Source organism: Macaca thibetana, chromosome 4 (assembly GCF_024542745.1).
Source record: "Macaca thibetana thibetana isolate TM-01 chromosome 4, ASM2454274v1, whole genome shotgun sequence".
NCBI lineage: Eukaryota > Metazoa > Chordata > Mammalia > Primates > Cercopithecidae > Macaca > Macaca thibetana.
In genome coordinates, this window is record NC_065581.1 from 58,047,567 (window position 1) to 58,065,742 (window position 18,176).

An 18,176-nucleotide genomic window follows, 5' to 3' on the forward strand; every position below is an offset into this window, starting at 1 on the left:
TGGCACACCTAAACTTCATCCTCTGCTGTATTTCAACTTTCATATAATAAATGGTGAGTGAAGTATTAAGCCCAGCATCTGATGTGCTCCCTCCTCTCACCTCCCGCGTTCCCTCCTCTCACCTCCCGCCCTCCAAAAGGCCCAGTGTGTGTTGTTCCCCACCAAGTGTCCATGTGTTTTTATCATTCAGCTCCCACTTATAAATGAGAACATGTGGTATTTGGTTTTCTCTTGCTGTGTTAGTTTGTTAAGGATAATGGCCTCCAGCTACATCCATGTCCCTGCAAAGGACATGAGCTTATTCCTTTTTATGGCTGCATAGTAGTCCATGGTATATATGTACCACATTTTCTTTTTCCATTCTATCATTGATGGGCATTTGGGTTGATTCCATGTCTTTGCTGTTGTGAATAGTGCTGCAGTGAACATATGTGTGCATGTATCTTTGTAATAAAATGGTTTATATTCCTTTGGGTGTATACCCAGTAATGGGATTGCTGGGTGCAGTAATATTTCTGCCTCTAGGTCTTTGAGGAATCCCCACACTGTCTTCCACAATGGTTGAACTAATTTACTCTTCCACCAGCAGTGTAAAAGCCTTCCTTTTTCTCCACAACCTTGCCAGTATCTGTTGTTTTTTGACTTTTTAGTAATAGCCATTCTGACTGGTGTGAGGTGGTACCTCATTGTGGTTTTGATTTGCATTTCTCTAATGATCAATGACATTGAGTTTTTTTTTTGTTTCATGTTTGTTGGCTGCATGTATGTCTTCTTTTGAGAAGTGTCTGTTCACGTCCTTTGCCCACTTTTTAATTTTTTTTTTTCTTGTAAATTTGAGTTCCTTATAGATACTGGATATTAGACCTTTGTCAGATGTGTAGATTGCAAAAATTTTCTCCCATTCTTTAGATTGTCTGTTTACTCTGTTGCTAGTTTCTTTTGCTGTGCAGAGGCTCTTTAGTTTAATTAGATCCCATGTGTCAATTTTTGCTTTTGTTTCAATTGCTTTTGGTGTTTTCATCATGAAATCTTTGCCTGTGCCTATGTCCTGATTGGTAATGCCAATTCTAGGGTTTTCATAGTTTTGGGTTTTACATTTAAGTATTTAATCCATCTTGAGTTGATTTTTGTATATGGTATAAGGAAGGAGTCCAGTTTCAATTTTCTGTGTATGGCTAGCCAGTTCTCCCAGCGCCATTTATTAAACAGGGAAATCTTTCCATGTTGCTTGTTTTTGTTAGGTTTGTTGATGATCAAATGTTGTAGTCATGCGGTCTTACTTCTGGTTTCTCTAATCTGTTCCATTGGTCTGTGTGCCTGTTTTAATACCAGTGCCATGCTCTTTTGGTTACTGTAGCCCTGTAGTATAGTTTGAAATCAGGTAGTGTGATGCTATAAGCTTTGTTCTTTTTGCTTAGGGTTGTCTTGGTTATTGGGGCTCCTTTTTGGTTCCATATAAATTTTAAAATAGTTTTTCAAAAAATTCTGTGAAGAATGTCAGTGGTAGTTTGATGGGATTAGCATTGAATCTATAAATTGCTTCGGACAGTATGGATATTTTCATGATACTGATTCTTCCTATCCATGAGCGTGGAATATTTTTCCATTTGTTTGTGTCATCTCTGATTTCTTTGAACAGTGGTTTGTAGGAAGAGGTCCTTTACTTCCTTTGTTAGCTGTGTTCCTAGGTATTTTATTCTTTTTGTGGCAATTGTAAATGGGATTGCCTTCTTGATTTGGCTCCTGGCTTGGCTACTGTTGGTGTGTAGGAATGCTATTTATTTATTTATTTGTTTATTTTTTGAGACAGAATCTTGCTCTGTTGACCAGGCTGGACTGCAGTGGCGTGATCTCAGCTCACTTTACAACCTCCACTTCCCAGGTTCAAGTGATCTTCCTGCCTTAGCCCACTGAGTAGCTGGGATTACAGGTGTGTGCCACCATGTCTGGCTAATTTTTGTATTTTTAGTAGAGACAGGGTTTCACCATGTTGGGCAGTCATGAACTCCTGACCTCAGGTGGTTCACCCGCCTCAGCCTCCCAAAGTGCTGGTATTACAGGTGTGAGCCACCTCACCCAGCTGGAATGCTAGTGATTTTTGCATGTTAGTTTAGTATCCTGAGACTTTGCTGAAGTTGCTTATCAGCTTAAGAAGCTTTTGGGCTGAGACAGTGGGGTTTTCTAGATAACGGATGATGTCATCTGCAAACAAGGATAGTTTGACTTTCTCTCCTCCTATTTGAATATGCTTTATTTCTTTCTCTTGCCTGATTGCCTTAGCAGGAACTTTCAAGACTATGTTGAATAGGGGTGGTGAGAAAGGGCAGCCTTGTCTTGTGGTGGTTTTCAGGGGGAAAGCTTCCAAGCTTTTGCCCATTCAGTATGATACTGGCTGTGGGTTTGTCATGTATGGCTCTTATTATTTTGAGGTGTGTTCCTTCAATACCCAGTTTATTGAGAGTTTTTAACATGAAGGGATATTGAATTTTATTGAAGGCTTTTTCTGCATCTATTGAGATAATCATGTGGTTTTTATCTTTAGTTCTGTTTATGTGATGAATCACATTTATTGATTTGTGTATGTTGAACCAACCTTGCATCCTGGAGATGAAGCCAACTTGATCGTGGTGGATAAGCTTTTTGATGTGCTGCTGGGTTGGGTTTACAAGTATTTTGTTGAGGATTTTTGCATCAGTGTTCATCAAGGATATTGGCCTGATATTTTCTTTTTTTTTTGTATCTCCATCGGGTTTTGTTATCAGGATGATGCTGACCCTTCTTCTGTTTCCCAGGCTAGAGAGTAGTGGTGTGATCATAATTCACTGTAGCCTTAAACTCCTGGGTTCAAGAGATCTTCACACCTCAGTCTTTTTTTAAAATTAGCTGGGTGTGATGATGTGTGTCTGTAGTCCTGTCTCAGTTGGGACTACTAGGTACACACCATCACATTCAGCTAATTAAAAAACATTTTTTTTTAGGTTGTGTATAATGGTTTATGCCTGTAATCTTAGCCCATTGGGAGGCCAAGCTGGGAGAATCACTTGATTTTAGGGATTTGAGACCAGCCTGGGTAACATAGTAAGACCCTGTCTCTATAAAAAATTTAAAAAATGGCCAGGCATGGTGGCTCACACCTGTAATTCTAACACTTTGAGAGGGAAATGGGGGAGGATCCCTTGAGCCCAGGAGTTCGAGACCAGCCTGAGCAACATAGGGAGCTACCATCTCTATAAGAAAAAATACAGTAATATTAAAAAAATTTAAGAATAATTAGCTGGGCATGGTGGTTCATGCCTGTAGTCCCAATTACTCAGAAAGTTCAATTACTCTGTGAGCCATGATCATACCATTGCATTCCAGCCTGGGTGAACAAACAAGACCTTGTTAGAGATGGGAATTTCACTTAGTCACCCAGGCTAGTTTCAAACTCCTGGCCTCAAGCGATCCAACCGCCTCAGCCTCCCAAGTAGCTGGGATTACAGATGCCAACTCCCGTGCCTGGCCATTTTTATATTTTAACCATTCTAATTGTCATGTAGTGGTATGTCATTGAGGTTTCCATTATGGTTTCAAACCCTGATGACTAAGGAGGTTGAGCATCTTTTAATACATTTTTTTGGCTCTTTGAGTTTTCTTGTTTGTAAAGTGCCCGTTAATGTTTTTTGCTCATTTTTCTATTGAATTGACTCTTTTTTGTTGTTTCTGTCTTGGCTGTTCTTGGCCCTTTGCATGTTCTTATACATTTTAGAACCAGCTTATAAATGTCCACACACAGAGGCATACACAAAAGCTATTATGATTTTGTTTGGGAATGTATTGAATCTATAGGTTAATTTGAAGATATTTAAAACATTTACAATATTAAATTTTCTGGTTGATGTTTAGGGTATCTGTGTTAATTAATTTTTCTCCAGTTTCTCTCAGTAAGATTTTATTTTTTTGTTGGTGAAGGCCTTGTACATATTTTGTTAGATTTATTCCTAGATCCTTGATAGTTTTAATTCTGTTGTAAATGGTAGCTTAAAAAATTCGATTACTGAATTTTGTTGCTGGCATATAGAAATACAATTGGTTTTTCTATATTTTTTTATTTTTTGAGACCGAGTCTCATTCTGTTGCCCAGGCTGGACTGCAGTGGCATGATCTTGGCTCACCACAACCTCCACCTTCCAGGTTCAAGCAATTCTCCTTCCCCACCCTCCTGAGTAGCTGGGATTACAGGTGTGCACCACCATGCCCAGCTAATTTTTTTTTTTTTTTAATCTTTAGTAGAGATGGGGTTTCACCATGTTGGTCAGGCTGGTCTTAAACTCCTGACCTTGTGATCCATCCACCTCAGGCTCCTGAAGTGCTGGGATTACAGGTGTAAGCCACCACACCTGGCCAGTTTTTCTATATTTGAATTCAGAAGCCTGACTCAATTAGGCCAATAGTTTTAATAATTTATCGTGGATCCTTCTGGATTTTCTAAGTATACTAAATCATATAATCTGCAAATAGAGAGTTTTAGTTCTTCTTTTTCAATCTTGATCCTTTTTTTCCTTACCTATGTTGTTTTTATTCATGGAGTCTCATTTCCTGGTGTGCTTTGTTACTGTTGTATGCTGGAGATTGTGTTTGGAAAGTTATTTGTGGACTATATTGAAGCTTAGGAGGATTATATCTTTCTAGAAGGGTTTTCATTTGTCTTTTTTTTTTGGTCATTGGCCTGGGGTCATTGTTGATCCAGGACAATTTTAATTTACATCTGGAATCTGAGATCTCAGACCCACTAGATAAGTTGAAAATGGGTTGCAGATCCATATGAAGGCTGATAAGGTTCTGGTTCATCCTCAAGTAATTGTTCACAGTTACAGGAATTTCAGGGGTTTCTTCCTGACTCCATTGTGTTTTACATTTCTGTGCCTAAATTTTTTTTGTCTATTTCTAGAATTTTTTTTTTCTTTTTCCTTTTTTTCTTGTATAGGCCTATTCATCTCTGAAATGTCATTTCTTATATTCAACTAGACGTGTGTTTGGAACCTGTTTAGTAAAACACAGATTTCATTTAGTGATATAAAATAGCACATCACAAAGGTTTTTTGTACATTGCTTGATTTTAGGTCTTAGGGCAGGATATTTGTATGTTCCTGTAAGGGCTCAATGGGCTCAGGAATGTCATTTCTTAGATTCTACAAAATGTGTGTTTGGAACCTTTTTAATGAAAACCCAGGTTCCATTCAGTGATATAAAACAGCACATCAGAAAGCTTTTACCTTTTCTTCTTCTTCTTCTTTTTTTTTTTTTTTTTGAGATAAGAGTTTGCTATGTCACCCAGACTGCAGTGCAGTAATGTGATCATGGCTTACTGCAGCCTCTAACTCCTGGGCTCAAGCAATCCTCCCACCTTAGCCTCCCAAGTAGCTGAGATTACAAGTGCGTACCACCATACCTGGCTAATTTTTTATTTATTTTTTTTTGTAGAGACGGAGTCTCACCATGTTGCCCAGGCTGGTCTCAAACTCCTGGACTCAAGTGATCCTCCTGCCTTGGCCGCCAAAAGTGCTGGGATTATAGATGTGAGCCACCATGCCCAGCCTTTTGCTTTTAAAAAAACAAATCACTTTTTATGGTTTCCACTTCATACAGATTGTGCTTGTCTTTTATTTCTTTACACATGGTAATAGTTATTATCTGTAAACTTTGTGAATTCTTCTGTTGTTTTTGTTTGTGAAGTATAGTTTTAGTATTTGGAAATTTATTCATGGGAATACTTTGAGGTGTACTGTGACGGTTCCTCCAGAGAGGATTTGAGTTTGCTTTTGCGAGGTGCCTGGCCTTTTGAATCAGGTACTGCCTTAAAACAAGTTCAAGGCTTGGGATTCCCTGATAATCCTACATTATTTGAGCAGGAAGGTCTCTCGTCAGATATCCCACTTTGTGTGCCTGACTTTGTATATTAACTTTCTGTGCTGTAAAGATGTTTTTAAAATTTTATCAGTGTTTTGTTTTGTTTTCTCTAGGAGGTTGACCTGAGTAATATAGCCTGTTTTACTGAAACAGCAAGTTCTACTGCAGTTTATTTAACTAGATACATGTTGGACATTTAGTTTTTTTTCTTTATTATTATAAATAACACTGTAATGAAGAAAAGTTTTTATTTGTGTGCTTGTCCTGTTATTTATTTGTGATTAATTTGGAAATAAAATAGTTACAATCTGCATTTTTAAAGGCTATTTGCTATATATTATCATAGTATGGTACACAAAGATTGTCCTAACACTGTATATTCTAAATCTTGTTAATTTTTACTATTTTCATAGATGGAACATATTACACATTATTATTTTAATTTAGCATTTATTATTTTTACTTACATAACTATTGGCGTTCATGTTTTACTACTTTTGGGTTACAAAAGCTTACATACTGCCAACGAGGGGCTTACAGAGGCTAACTCACATATCAGATGATGTAAATATTTCCTTCAGTTTGTCACTGATATTTCATCTTCATTTACAAAAATATATATATATATTGGTCTTGAAGTTTAATGCTTTTACTTATCAGATCTATCAATTTTTTATAGGGCCATAATCAGTCTGAGATAATAAATTTGTAGTTTTTCCTAGGAAAACTAGTGTTTTAAGTTTGGAATTGTCTTATGTGGCTAGAAAATTAAGAAATAGTCAAACCACTCTAACCTCAATTAGGATAGATTAATAAGTTAACATAACTCAAATTAGGATAATGCTCACTTTTAGTCTATATTAACCTGAGTTTTATTATAAATTTTTTCCTTTTTCTCATTAAAATATTTTCTCTTTGTCTGCTACTGTTCTTTTGATGTATACCTTCAGAAACTGTCAAGGTTAAAATTTGAAAGAATATTCAATTTAGATTTTTTTTCTGTATTTTGCCTTCACTAATGATAATGATTCAGATATCATGTTAGAAATGATTTGAGATATCAAGGTTTTAAAATTTTTAATAAAAGTAAACAGTATTCATTAATACAGGAAATCATTTTATTGAAACTGAATGAGGACTTCAAATTTTTATAACAGCTTAAAATGTTTTTTTTAGATAAGTGATGAAGAGAAGACTCTTCGAGAACAGGAGATTATTGCCTCATCACCAAATTCGAGTGGATCTAAGGTGGTGTTGGAGTCCATTTATAAGGTATGTAAACATGTAAAATACTTCCTAGGTTTTGTTAAATATGTCACATTAAGCTTTATATACATATTTAATTAATCCATTTTTATAGCCTCTCATCACCACAGCTATTGCGTCTCTTGCACAGACACTGTCCTCATTGCACTAATGGTGTGCCAGTGTTCTCTGCTGGGCTCTCTCCTTCCACAGACGCATTCCCAACCCTGCTTGGGCTCTGACCTCCCCCTACAGGCTGTTTTCCTAAAGGAAACCCTTCTCACATTGTTTGGGTCCTTACACCCTGCACTGGGCTGTCCCCTGCCAGGAAACCCTCATCACCCATTTGGCCCAACACTCTGTTTGGATTGCTGCCTTGCGTGGAAGCCCCTTTCGCTTCTCTTGGCCTCTGACATCGTGGTGTCTTGCCTCATGGTCTCTGGCATTCCACTGGGCTCTGGCATTGTAAGCCTACTTTTTTCCTATGGGAATGCCCTCCTTAACCTACTCAGATTCCATCATCCAGTGCTGGGCCACCTCAGTTTCCCCTCCCCACTCAGTGTGGTAACTACTTCACATGAACCCTTCCAGAAGGGGAAGAGGGATGAGTTTAAATTCATTTTACAATTTGATAACTGTAACCCCACAATTTCCTTTGAAAAGAATGTGCTAATTATTATGAGTGAGTGCCAGTAGTTTAAAATCCTGCCCCATTCCAGCTTCTTTGTTTCGACTGTTGGGCCATCATTCAGTCAGCTTTTTAAGCTTAGAGTGTGGGGATCAATATTTATTTCTCTTACACCACACATTTCCAGTTACTCTGCCTTCACGTCATCTTTTGCTTCTACTTGGGCATTTTTATTTCCTCTGTGACCACCTTAATAAGCTAGAATCATGGAATATTATGGCTAAAGAATCCCTAAGGGTCAGTTAGCCTATCTCTTCCTCCCCTCTCTCAGTTTTACAGATCTGGCTGCTGAGATTTAGAGGCATTCATTAAATTCACCAAATAAGTCTAGTCAGTATCAGAGCTTGGACTAGAACTCATGTTTCTTCTCTATATTATTGCAGTAAACCCTCTTACCTGCTCCTCTAATATGTCCTATCTAAGCTACCTATTTGGTGCAGTATCACACAGTTCTATCCTGTAGGGCTGTTTGACTTTCCATGTGTGCCCATGAGGGCAGGGACTGTGTTGTAGTTGTAGAAATCGGTAAATTAATTGAAAGTTGTTAAAAAAACACATGATCTGTTTATAGTGTGCGATGTCGTTGGATATACAGAAAATTGTATGCATTTATATTTAATTCTTCCTTAAAACTTGAACGAATAGGCAATTTGGGAGTCATTTTTCACCTACTTTTTTAACCTCGTTTTTTTAAAAAAGAAAAACTATTGGAGAGTAAGAATGATTTTTACAGTTTACTAATATCATACTTTGCTCATTTCAGAATTTTAGGATTGTTCATGGGGTTTAAAAATCTAAGATTTTAAAAAATAAATACTTGGGGCAAATGCTTATTTTAATAGCAAAACCGAATGCTTATTATTATTTCCATTTCTTAGTATTGAGATTAGCTTTCTCAATATATTTCTCTGGAGTGAGAATGGAAACGTAGATGAAGAAACTGGAATTACTTTACTTACAAGTAATTTTCAGCACTGAATATGTTGTTTACAAATTAGGATTCTCTCTGATGCAGAATACGGTGTGGGATATGTGAGGTGAATGCAACATGTGTAGAAGTCTTGAGTTAAGAGTTTGAAATCCTGGGGATTATGTTTTGTAAATTCAGAGGTTAAGGAATAAAAGAAAGTATTCCAACTTGACCTTTTAGTGTTACTATTTTTCAAAACATAACTCTGAAACGAACATATTTTTGTACTGCCACTCTTTGCTAGTGCTGTTGAGTTTTAAGGAGGATAAATTAATCATTTTGTTATTCTTTTGGCTCTGCTAGGACTAATGAATTTCTTTGTTTATACTTTATACATATGAAGACTTAGGAGGATTTCTTAATGACAGGTGCTGACTTATTTTCCTTGTTTCACTCTTAATTCAGATCCCTTTTGCTGATGCTCTGGATTTGTTTCGAGGAAGGAAAGTCTATTTGGAAGATGGCTTTGCTTACGTACCACTTAAGGACATTGTGGCAATCATCCTGAATGAATTTAGAGCCAAACTGTCCAAGGCTTTGGCAGTAAGTATTTTACTTTATTTCCATATTTGACATGTTCACACTTTCAGTTATATACCCTTGGTAGTTTTGTTCTGTGTTTCTCTAGGAAATAAGTTAATTCAGTTTTCATAATGATATTCAGGTTACTTATGATATTGTACTATTAATCCCAAAACTCCTAGGTTTTTATTTGTTACTACTCATAGTTGGTTTTTAAGTTTTTTTTCTTGATCCTACTAATACCAATGCTGAGTGATTAATTTTGTCAGTAACCTCTGTGAGTTTCTTCATGGTCATGTCTTTTTTCCTTTGAAATAGACTTCATATATGGCTCTTAACAATTAATGTGGCCTGTGCTAGATATAACTCCTAGATTTCTGTTCTGAATTAGTATTTGGTATCAGTAGAAGACAGTATAGAAGAAAATCTTAAATACTAACACAGTGATATGCTAGTGCTGCAATGAATAGCTCCGTACTGGGTGAATTTGGAGGTAGCTGTGTTGAACAAATGACATGATCAGTGATTTTTAAGTAGTTTGTTAGAAGTGTGACTCTTAAGTGGTCATATCTTAAAACTATATACATTTTTATATGTAAAACAGATATTTTACAGTTGTTGTCTCTTAATCTGAGTCTAGTTTTTAATACTTTTTTTGTACCTGATGCAGAAGAAGACCTCAAAGTTGTGTGACATGGCTGCTTTAAACTACACTGATCATAGTGTAAGCATATGCCAAGCTTTCCTTCTGAGTTAACAATTTAATATTTTCTGATATAAATAAATTTTTATTGATTCTCTGGGGTTACCTAAATATGTATACTTTAGCTATGTCAGCATTTGGGAAGACTGAAATATTAACTCTGTGTTTATTAAATGAAGGAATTTATGAGAACACCTAGCATAACAGATACTTAGTAACTGTTAATATTCTTTCTCCATTCCTAATCCTGTTTTTTCTTTATCCTCATTAAAGTTGATGCTTTTAAATTTTTTCTTTACTTGTCTGTCACTACCCTAGATTATATTCTAGTTATAACTAAGAATAGTGTCTTTCACCACTGTGAAACTCTGTGGAAGACACTGATGTTTGTCTACTGTTTGGCCATTGCTCTTTTATTATTCTTAGTTTTATTCACCCATTTTCTCTCTGTTGACATTTTAGACCACATTTCTTTGTGTGAAATAGACAAATATTTTCCAGGATATTGGACAGTCTTAGCTGTCATCTATTAAATGCTGGTGGTGGCCCCCAGTCTCCATGACAACCAAAAATATCACCATACATTTCAGAAAACTTCTGGCATGTTAGTACTACTTTTAAGCTGATCGTAGTCATTTCCTTCTTACCAAATCTTTGATTTATGCCTGTGAAATTGTAATTGTGGCTAAAAAGTATGAGTTCTTTGGGGACTTCTGAAAAAAGTTTTTCTTGCTAAAAAAAAAAAAAAAAAAGAAAAGAAAGAAAGGCATGTGGGATGAAGCAGTCTTTTTTACCCCCTCTGGATATTGTTGTAACTGAATGTGATGCCTGGAACAGCTGCAGCCATCCGGAGATGAGGCAGGTACCTTCGGGACAACCCGATTTGCTGCATAGACATGTAGAAAGATGGAAAGAATCTGAGTCCTTGTTGTGGTCATTGAGTTGCTAAATTAACCTATTCTGGAACCACCAAACTTTATTACATGGGATAATGAAGTTTTCATTTTTAAAGGCACTAACTTAGGAACTCATATTTGAGTGGAATTCTCTTTCTCTAGTAGCAGAAAGCATCCTGGTAACTAGATCAATGTCTGCATTAGTATTTTCTTTTCCAGTTGCAGTTAATAGCCTGTGCTACATTAACCAATAAATATAATCTGCTAGCTCACAAAATTGAGAAGTCTAGACATAGTATGGACTTCAGACATAGCTTGCTGAATGTTTCATCCCTTTCTCTGAATATATCTTTACCCTTATGTGTATGCCTTATCCTCAGTCTGGCTTTCTGATGGTTGCAAAAATAGTTACCATGGGATCAGGCTTTATTTCTGTATAGCATACTATCTAAAAGAGTTGCTTTGTCCCAGGGCAGAAGTTTGAAATCAAGGTATTGGCATGGCCATGCTTCCTCTGAAGGTGCTGGGGAAAGATCTATTCCACATCTCTCTTCTGGTTTCTGGTAGTTCTTTGACTTGTGGCAACATAACTCCAGTCTTCACATGGCATTCACCCTGCATGTCCCAAATTTCTGCTTTTTCTAAGGGTATCAGTCATATTGGAATATCATTTTTCTGAGGATATCAGTCACCTCTCAACTCCAATGTGACCTCATTGTAACTAAGTACATCTGCAACAATCCTATTTCTAAATAAGGTCACATTTTGAGGTACTGGGGGTTAGTACCTCAACATACGATTTTTTTTGGGACAGAGTTTAATCCATATCACATGTCTATCACTAAAGCAGTTATTGTGGTTTAAGGGGTAGCCTAGCCTAAGATTGTATGTCTGCCCGTTTAGATGGGGGATCATGGGAGCTGAGAGTCAGTGTGTTCCTGGAACCACAATATCCCAAACAAAAATGGATAATTGTTAGGAATGGGGAGAGGGGAGAATGATGATGGGGAGGCAGACAACAATTTTCTACTACCTAGAAAAGACACTTAATATGAATTAAATGTACAAAGTTTTTCACTTTGTAATTTCTATTCAAGCCAAGCTGCCCAGTGCCTAATAATCTAACTATGAAAATAAATCTGAAATTCTTTTACTTTGGGGGTTTTAAAGCTACTTCTGATTTTGTGTATTGCAAAGCTTAAATACATTTTTAATAAGTTTTGACTGTTTATTTTATAAATTTGCCTTGAAAGCAACTTTAAAAAGTTGTACATTTGCCACACATTTTTATTTTAGATAAGTCAAGATATTCCATGTATATTTGTGATTTATCATCCCGATATTCCAGTGTAGAAAGAAGGGTATGTGGCAGATTTTTGCGAAATTTTACAATTTTTTTCTACTTTCTGGGTAGAAGTGAGGGATCTATACTGAGAGAAAAGACAAAACTTGGGTTCCTAAGTTTGTAGTAAATTCATTTTCAGCCAGCTGCACCTATGCTTTGTACCTCGTTGATAAGAAATATAGTATTTATGAACTTTTAATTCCATTCTTCTTCTTTCTACTCATTCTTCCTGCTCCAAGCATACTTTTTTTTAAAAAATTAATACTTTAAAAAACTTTGAAATATCACAGACTTACAGAAAATTAAGTAGAAAATAGCAACTTTTTCTTTAAATCATTTGAGAATGAGTTCCCAGCCTGATGTCTTGTCACCCCCAATACTTGTTAGTGTTTATTTCCCTCATACAGAACATTTTCCTGCATAACCACAATTCAACATCAAAATAAGAAAATTAATGTTGATAAGTTACTACTGTCTAACCCTCAGACCCCATTGAGGTTTCACCAGTTGTCTCAATCACATCCCACACGCAATTTTAATTCACATTTGTTATTTAGTTGTCACCTCTCTTTAGTCTCCTTCAGTCTGCGACAGATTCTTAGTTTCTCTTAGATTTTCATGGACTTTGTTACTTTTGAAGATTATCAGCAGTTATTTTGTATCTCTCAGTTTGGGTTTATCTGGTGTTTCTGCCAATTTAGATTCAAGTTAGACATTTTAAGCAGTACTGTTACAGAAGTTATACTATGTTCTTTTCATTGCATTCTGTCAGATTACATAATTTTGATTCAGCCCAATTCTGATTGGCTTTATCAAAATTTATCCATTCTCCTGTTAATAGGCATTTGGCTTTTTTTTTTGGTTATCACAAATACTGCTGCTGTGAACATCGTAGCACATATTTTGGAAAACATATTTCTGTTGGTTATGTGTTTAGGAATGGAATTGTAGGGTATTGAGTATATCTGTGTACAGCTTTAATGAATTTAGATTTACTTTAAATGGATTTATTCTGGCTGAGCGGGGTGGCTCACACCTGTAACCCTAGTCCTTTGCGAGGCAGAGGCGAGAGGATTGCTTAAGCTCAGGAGTTTGAGACCAGCCTGGGCAATATAGTGAGAATCCATCTCTACTAAAAACAACAACAACAAAAACTAGCCAGGTGTGCTGGCATGTGCCTGTTAGTCCCAGCTACCTGGGAGGCTGAAATGGGAAGATCACTTGAGGCTGGGAGATCAAGGCTGCAATGAGCTATAATGATGCCACTGCACCTCAACTTAGGTAGCAGAGTGAGACCCTGTCTCCAAAAAAAAAAGAAAAAAAAGAAAGAAAGAAAAGGATTTGTCTTGATTATGGGTGGGGGTGGGCTGTGGAGAATTCTGGCCTTGGTGTCTTGGATTTAATAGAAGATAGATAGTGACTTGCTTTCTCCTGGGTGGTTCACGGCTGAGCCTGGTTGAGAGGAGGTCCAGAGAGCACTTTTTCTTATGTAGAAGAGTGGTGGGAGTTGTTGCCTGGGAGCCTGTCCTGACAGCTGTGGAAAGGAGCAGGAGGGAAGCGAAGGAGTTTCATTTAGGGCTGTGGCGAAGTAGAAATCTAAACCTATTGCTATGGTCTCTTTATTACTGTCCTTTCCATTGAGGAAGGTTTTGACCTTGGAGTATGTAATTGAAAAATTTCAGCTTTATAAATGGAAATATTCTTGTATGATAAGAAAAAGTACCCTAAAGTAGATTTTTTGAAAGGTATTTTGATGAGTGGTAGAAGATGAAATAAATGGTTCTGGGGGAAGTTGTAAATTGATAAGAGTTTTACCCCAGGTGATATCTGAAAGCTTATTCTTAACCTATGATCATATGACTTTTATAATATAGCTATCTAGCTTTTGAACATGGTTTAGGACTGATAAAAATTTGACATTACTTTTTCCTGTGATAGGAACTCTGTGGCCCCACTTCCTCTCAGAACCTTCCCTTAAGTCCCAAGATTGTGCTAAGTGTATCTCCTTTGTGTTCCCACAGCATTCTGCACACGACCAAATTACGGTGAAATTATTCTCATTATGTGTTTTCCTCCTCAATTAAAATGTAAGTTCTTTGAGAGTGAGGGATTTCTCTTAATTCAAATTTTTATCAAGTGTAGCATGTGGCACATAGGGTTAGTGCTCAGTAAAATTGTATTGAACTGACAGATACCAAATAATGATATAAACTTCCTTTTGTTCAGTTTACTGTTTATATATACTGTTGATCCCACTATAAGTCACTGAGACAGAAAGGGGTTATAATGTGCATTATATGGATGAGGAAAATGCAGCGCAGAGAGGCCAAAGTAATTTGTCCAAGATTATGTTGGCTAATAATTGCTGGAGCCCTGACTTGATCTTAGGTTTTCTGATTGTAATTCTTAGGGTCTTTTGATGGTAACTGTGCCTTTGTCAAGAGTTGTATAACCAGGTGATTTAGGTCTTCAAACTCTGATAAAATTTTCAAAGGTAAGTATATTAAGGTCCAGTCACAGAGCAGGCACAAGGGGTGAATTTGGAGCTATGATTCAATAGATTGATAACCAGTTAGGGAAAAGAATGAGGGAAGATAGATTTTTTTTTGCTTCATATGGCAATTTTGGAAGCTATAGCCAGTTCTTTTATTTAATGGTTTATTTTTAAATAACTTTTTATTTGTTTATCCATGCATAGTTTTGGGTACTAGAGGTACACTACTTAACAAATGAGATGAGATTTCTTCTCTTACAAAGCTTATATTCTAGTGGGAGATAGACAATTATTGAAGAAATAAACAATAACTATTGTAAATGACATGAGGGAGCCAGCTGAACAAATATAGAGGGAACTGCATTCCAGACAGGAAAAGTCACTAATGCAAAGGCCCCAAAAGGGAGGAATCTTGGCCTTTTTTTAAGAATCAGAAAGGCCAGTGTAGCTAGAGCATAGTGAGCTACGGTAGAGCGCTACCAAATAAGGCTGCAGTGGCTAGGTGTAGGACTCTGTGAGACTTTGAGGTAGAGTCCCAGGGTAAAGAGTTTGATTTTTTTTTAGCCTAATATAATGGAAAGACATTGGATGATTTTGAATAAGTGAGTGATATGTTCTGATTGATGTTTAAAATAGATGACTGTGGCTGCTGCTTGAAAACCATTTTGGAGGATAAAAAAGGAATGGAAGCGGGCAGACTAGTCTGGAAGTTTTCACATTAATCTAGATAGTGACTTGAAATGGATTGGTTGTGGTGATGTGACTGAGAGAAGTCAGTGGATTTCAGTTAGTTTTTGAAGTATTATTAACGTGGTGGATTGGTTGTGAGAGAAAGAAGAATCAACATAATGATGATGAGAGCTTAAGCGTAGTGAAAATTTAATATTTGCCAAGTGCTGTTGTAAATGCTTTATATGAATTAATGCATTTAGTCTTTATAGTAACCCTATAAGGCAGGTACCATTATCACTCTCTGAGGCTTGGAGTATCTTTGTACAGGTAGTGAGGAGCAGAAGCAGGATTTGAATCCATACAGTCTGGCATCAAGGTCTATGTTCTTGACCACTGTATTACACTGCCTAGAATTTTGGCTTGAATAATTTATTAGGGGGTGATGCCTTTGCCAAGATGTAGAAGACTCTGAGAAAAATACATAAAATAAAATAAAGAGTTCTATTCTGACCATGTTAAGTAGAAGGTTCTTATTGGTTACACAAATGGAGATGGCAAGTTTGAAGTTGGATTTGAGTGTCTAAATTTTTGGGGAGGAGAATGGGAAGCCATGAGACTCCAGGAAGAGTGTGGGATGTCAGTGGAGAAGAGAGGGAGCCCACAGCAGAGCTTGGTTTCCATACACCTCCACTTGATATCATTAAGCAGAGAACATACTTTCTTTGTTGTTGGAAAATCAGGCAGATCCTTAAATTGGAGCTGGATTTCTTTGAGGCAAAAATCTCTTTTTCCTCACACAGTGTGACTATTTATTTTTATTTTTTATTTTTAGACAGGGTTTCTACTCTGTCACCCAGGCTGCAGTGCAGTGCTGCAATTACAACTCACTGTGGCCTTGACCTCCCAGGCTCAGGCAGTCCTCCTGCCTTAGCCTCCTGAGTAGCTGGGACCACAGGCATGTGCCAACATGCCTGGCTAAGTTTTTATTAATAAAAGTTTAGTGTAGAGTTGGGGGTTTCCCTGTGTTGCCTGGGTTGGTCTAGAATTCCTGTGCTTAAGTGATCCTTCCACCTGAGCCTCCCAAAGTTCTGGAATTACAGGCATGAGTCACCATGCCTGGCCTTAATTTCACTTTCTATTTGTGAGACTCATCCTTAGAGGGTACTGGTAAAACATTAATGAAACCAGACTTCCAGAAAATGTATTTATACACATCTTATTTAGATATAGAAAAAAGGACTTTGAGAAGTTCCCAGGAAGGTAATTGACAGGCAGGTAAGTGGTTCTTACTTGGAGTCACAGAAAAAAGCAAGGATTTTCTTTTTTTGAAAAGGATTTCCTTTTTCACATTTAAAAAGTACCAGTTGGGTCTGTGGCTGACTAAGTGTTTGTTGATTTGGAAAAATATGCTTTGTAGGCACTTGATCAGGTAATTTTTATTTCTAAAGAGTTTGGAATCCTCTTAAATCTTGTATCCTCTTTTAAAAAGTAGTGTTCAATTTTCTTCCTTAAACTGTGATTAAATATAATTAATTTTCTTGAATGGTTACTTAGTTGGGAATCATATAGGAGTTTTCTTTTTTTGTTTTTTGAGATGGAATCTCGCTCTGTCACCTAGGCTGGAGTGCAGTGGCGTGATCCCGGCTCACTGCAAGCTCCGCCTCCCAGGTTCATGCCATTCTCCTGCCTCAGCCTCCCAAGTAGCTGGGACTACAGACGCCCACCACTGCGCCCGGCTATTTTTTTTGTATTTGTAGTAGAGACGGGTAACCAGGATGGTCTCGATCTCCTGACCTCGTGATTCGCCCACCTCGGCCTCCCAAAGTGCTGGGATTACAGGCGTGAACCACTGCGCCCGGCCCATATAGGAGTTTTCTTACTATTTGTGTACAACTAGCTGATGTCTTGGGTTCTGGTTAACATGTCTTTTTATATATACTGATTATTTAATGCCATTTTAAAGTGGTCACTGTGAACTAGTCCGTGCTGCAGTGAATCCGTCAATATGCAAGTAGTGGATAACATACTTTCACCTCCACCCTTACTGTCAGGCACCATTTCATTTGTTCTCCCTTGCTTCTGATCAGTAGGAAACAAAACGTTGCAGTTGAAAGCCATGAGACTATTAGGATGGTGCAAAAGTAATTGTGGTTTTTGTCTTTACTTTTAATGGCAAAGACTGCAATTACTTTTGCACCAACCCAATAACCAAAAAAAAAATCATTTTTTGGGGAAAAATAAACATATGCCCTTTCTAGTTGGACAGGTTTGTTGACTGAGGTTGCTCAGCTGAACTTGATTGTTGTTCTATTTGTGAGATACTGGTTTGTTAACCTTTTTCTAAGATGCAGTTTACAATCTGTTGTCTATTCAACACACATTTCTTTTTTTTTAACTTTTAGGTTTGTGGGTCCATGTGAAGGTTTGTTACATAGGTAAACTCATGTCATGGGAGCTTGTTGTACAGATCATTTGATCACTCAGGTATTAAACTCAGTACCCAATAGTTACATATTCTGCTCCTCTCCTTCCTCCCAACCTCCACCCTCAGGTAAACCCCAGTGTCTGTTGTTCCTTCTGTGTGTTCAAGAGTTCTCATCATTTAGCTCCTACTAAGTGAGAACATGCGGTATTTGGTTTTCTGTTCCTGAGTTAGTTTGCTAGTTATTAGCCTCCGGCTCCATCCATGTTCCCACAAAAGACATGATCTCATTATTTTTTATGGTTACATAGTATTCCATAATGTATGTGT

At 37.1% G+C, this 18,176-nt stretch overlaps 2 protein-coding genes across 2 annotated transcripts in view; one reads left to right on the forward strand and one right to left on the reverse strand.

Moving 5' to 3' along the window:
* Nucleotides 1–18,176, reverse strand: part of DST (dystonin) — a 1,587,602-nt gene that overhangs the window by 887,642 nt on the left and 681,784 nt on the right. The window lies entirely within an intron of this gene.
* The window catches only part of PRIM2 (DNA primase subunit 2), a 311,497-nt gene that overhangs the window by 49,551 nt on the left and 243,770 nt on the right, over nucleotides 1–18,176 (forward strand). Inside the window, exons 6-7 of the mRNA XM_050788782.1 lie at nucleotides 7,066–7,161; nucleotides 9,198–9,335. Of these exons, the coding sequence (XP_050644739.1) occupies nucleotides 7,066–7,161; nucleotides 9,198–9,335 (234 nt within the window). The remainder of the gene's footprint in view (nucleotides 1–7,065; nucleotides 7,162–9,197; nucleotides 9,336–18,176) is intronic.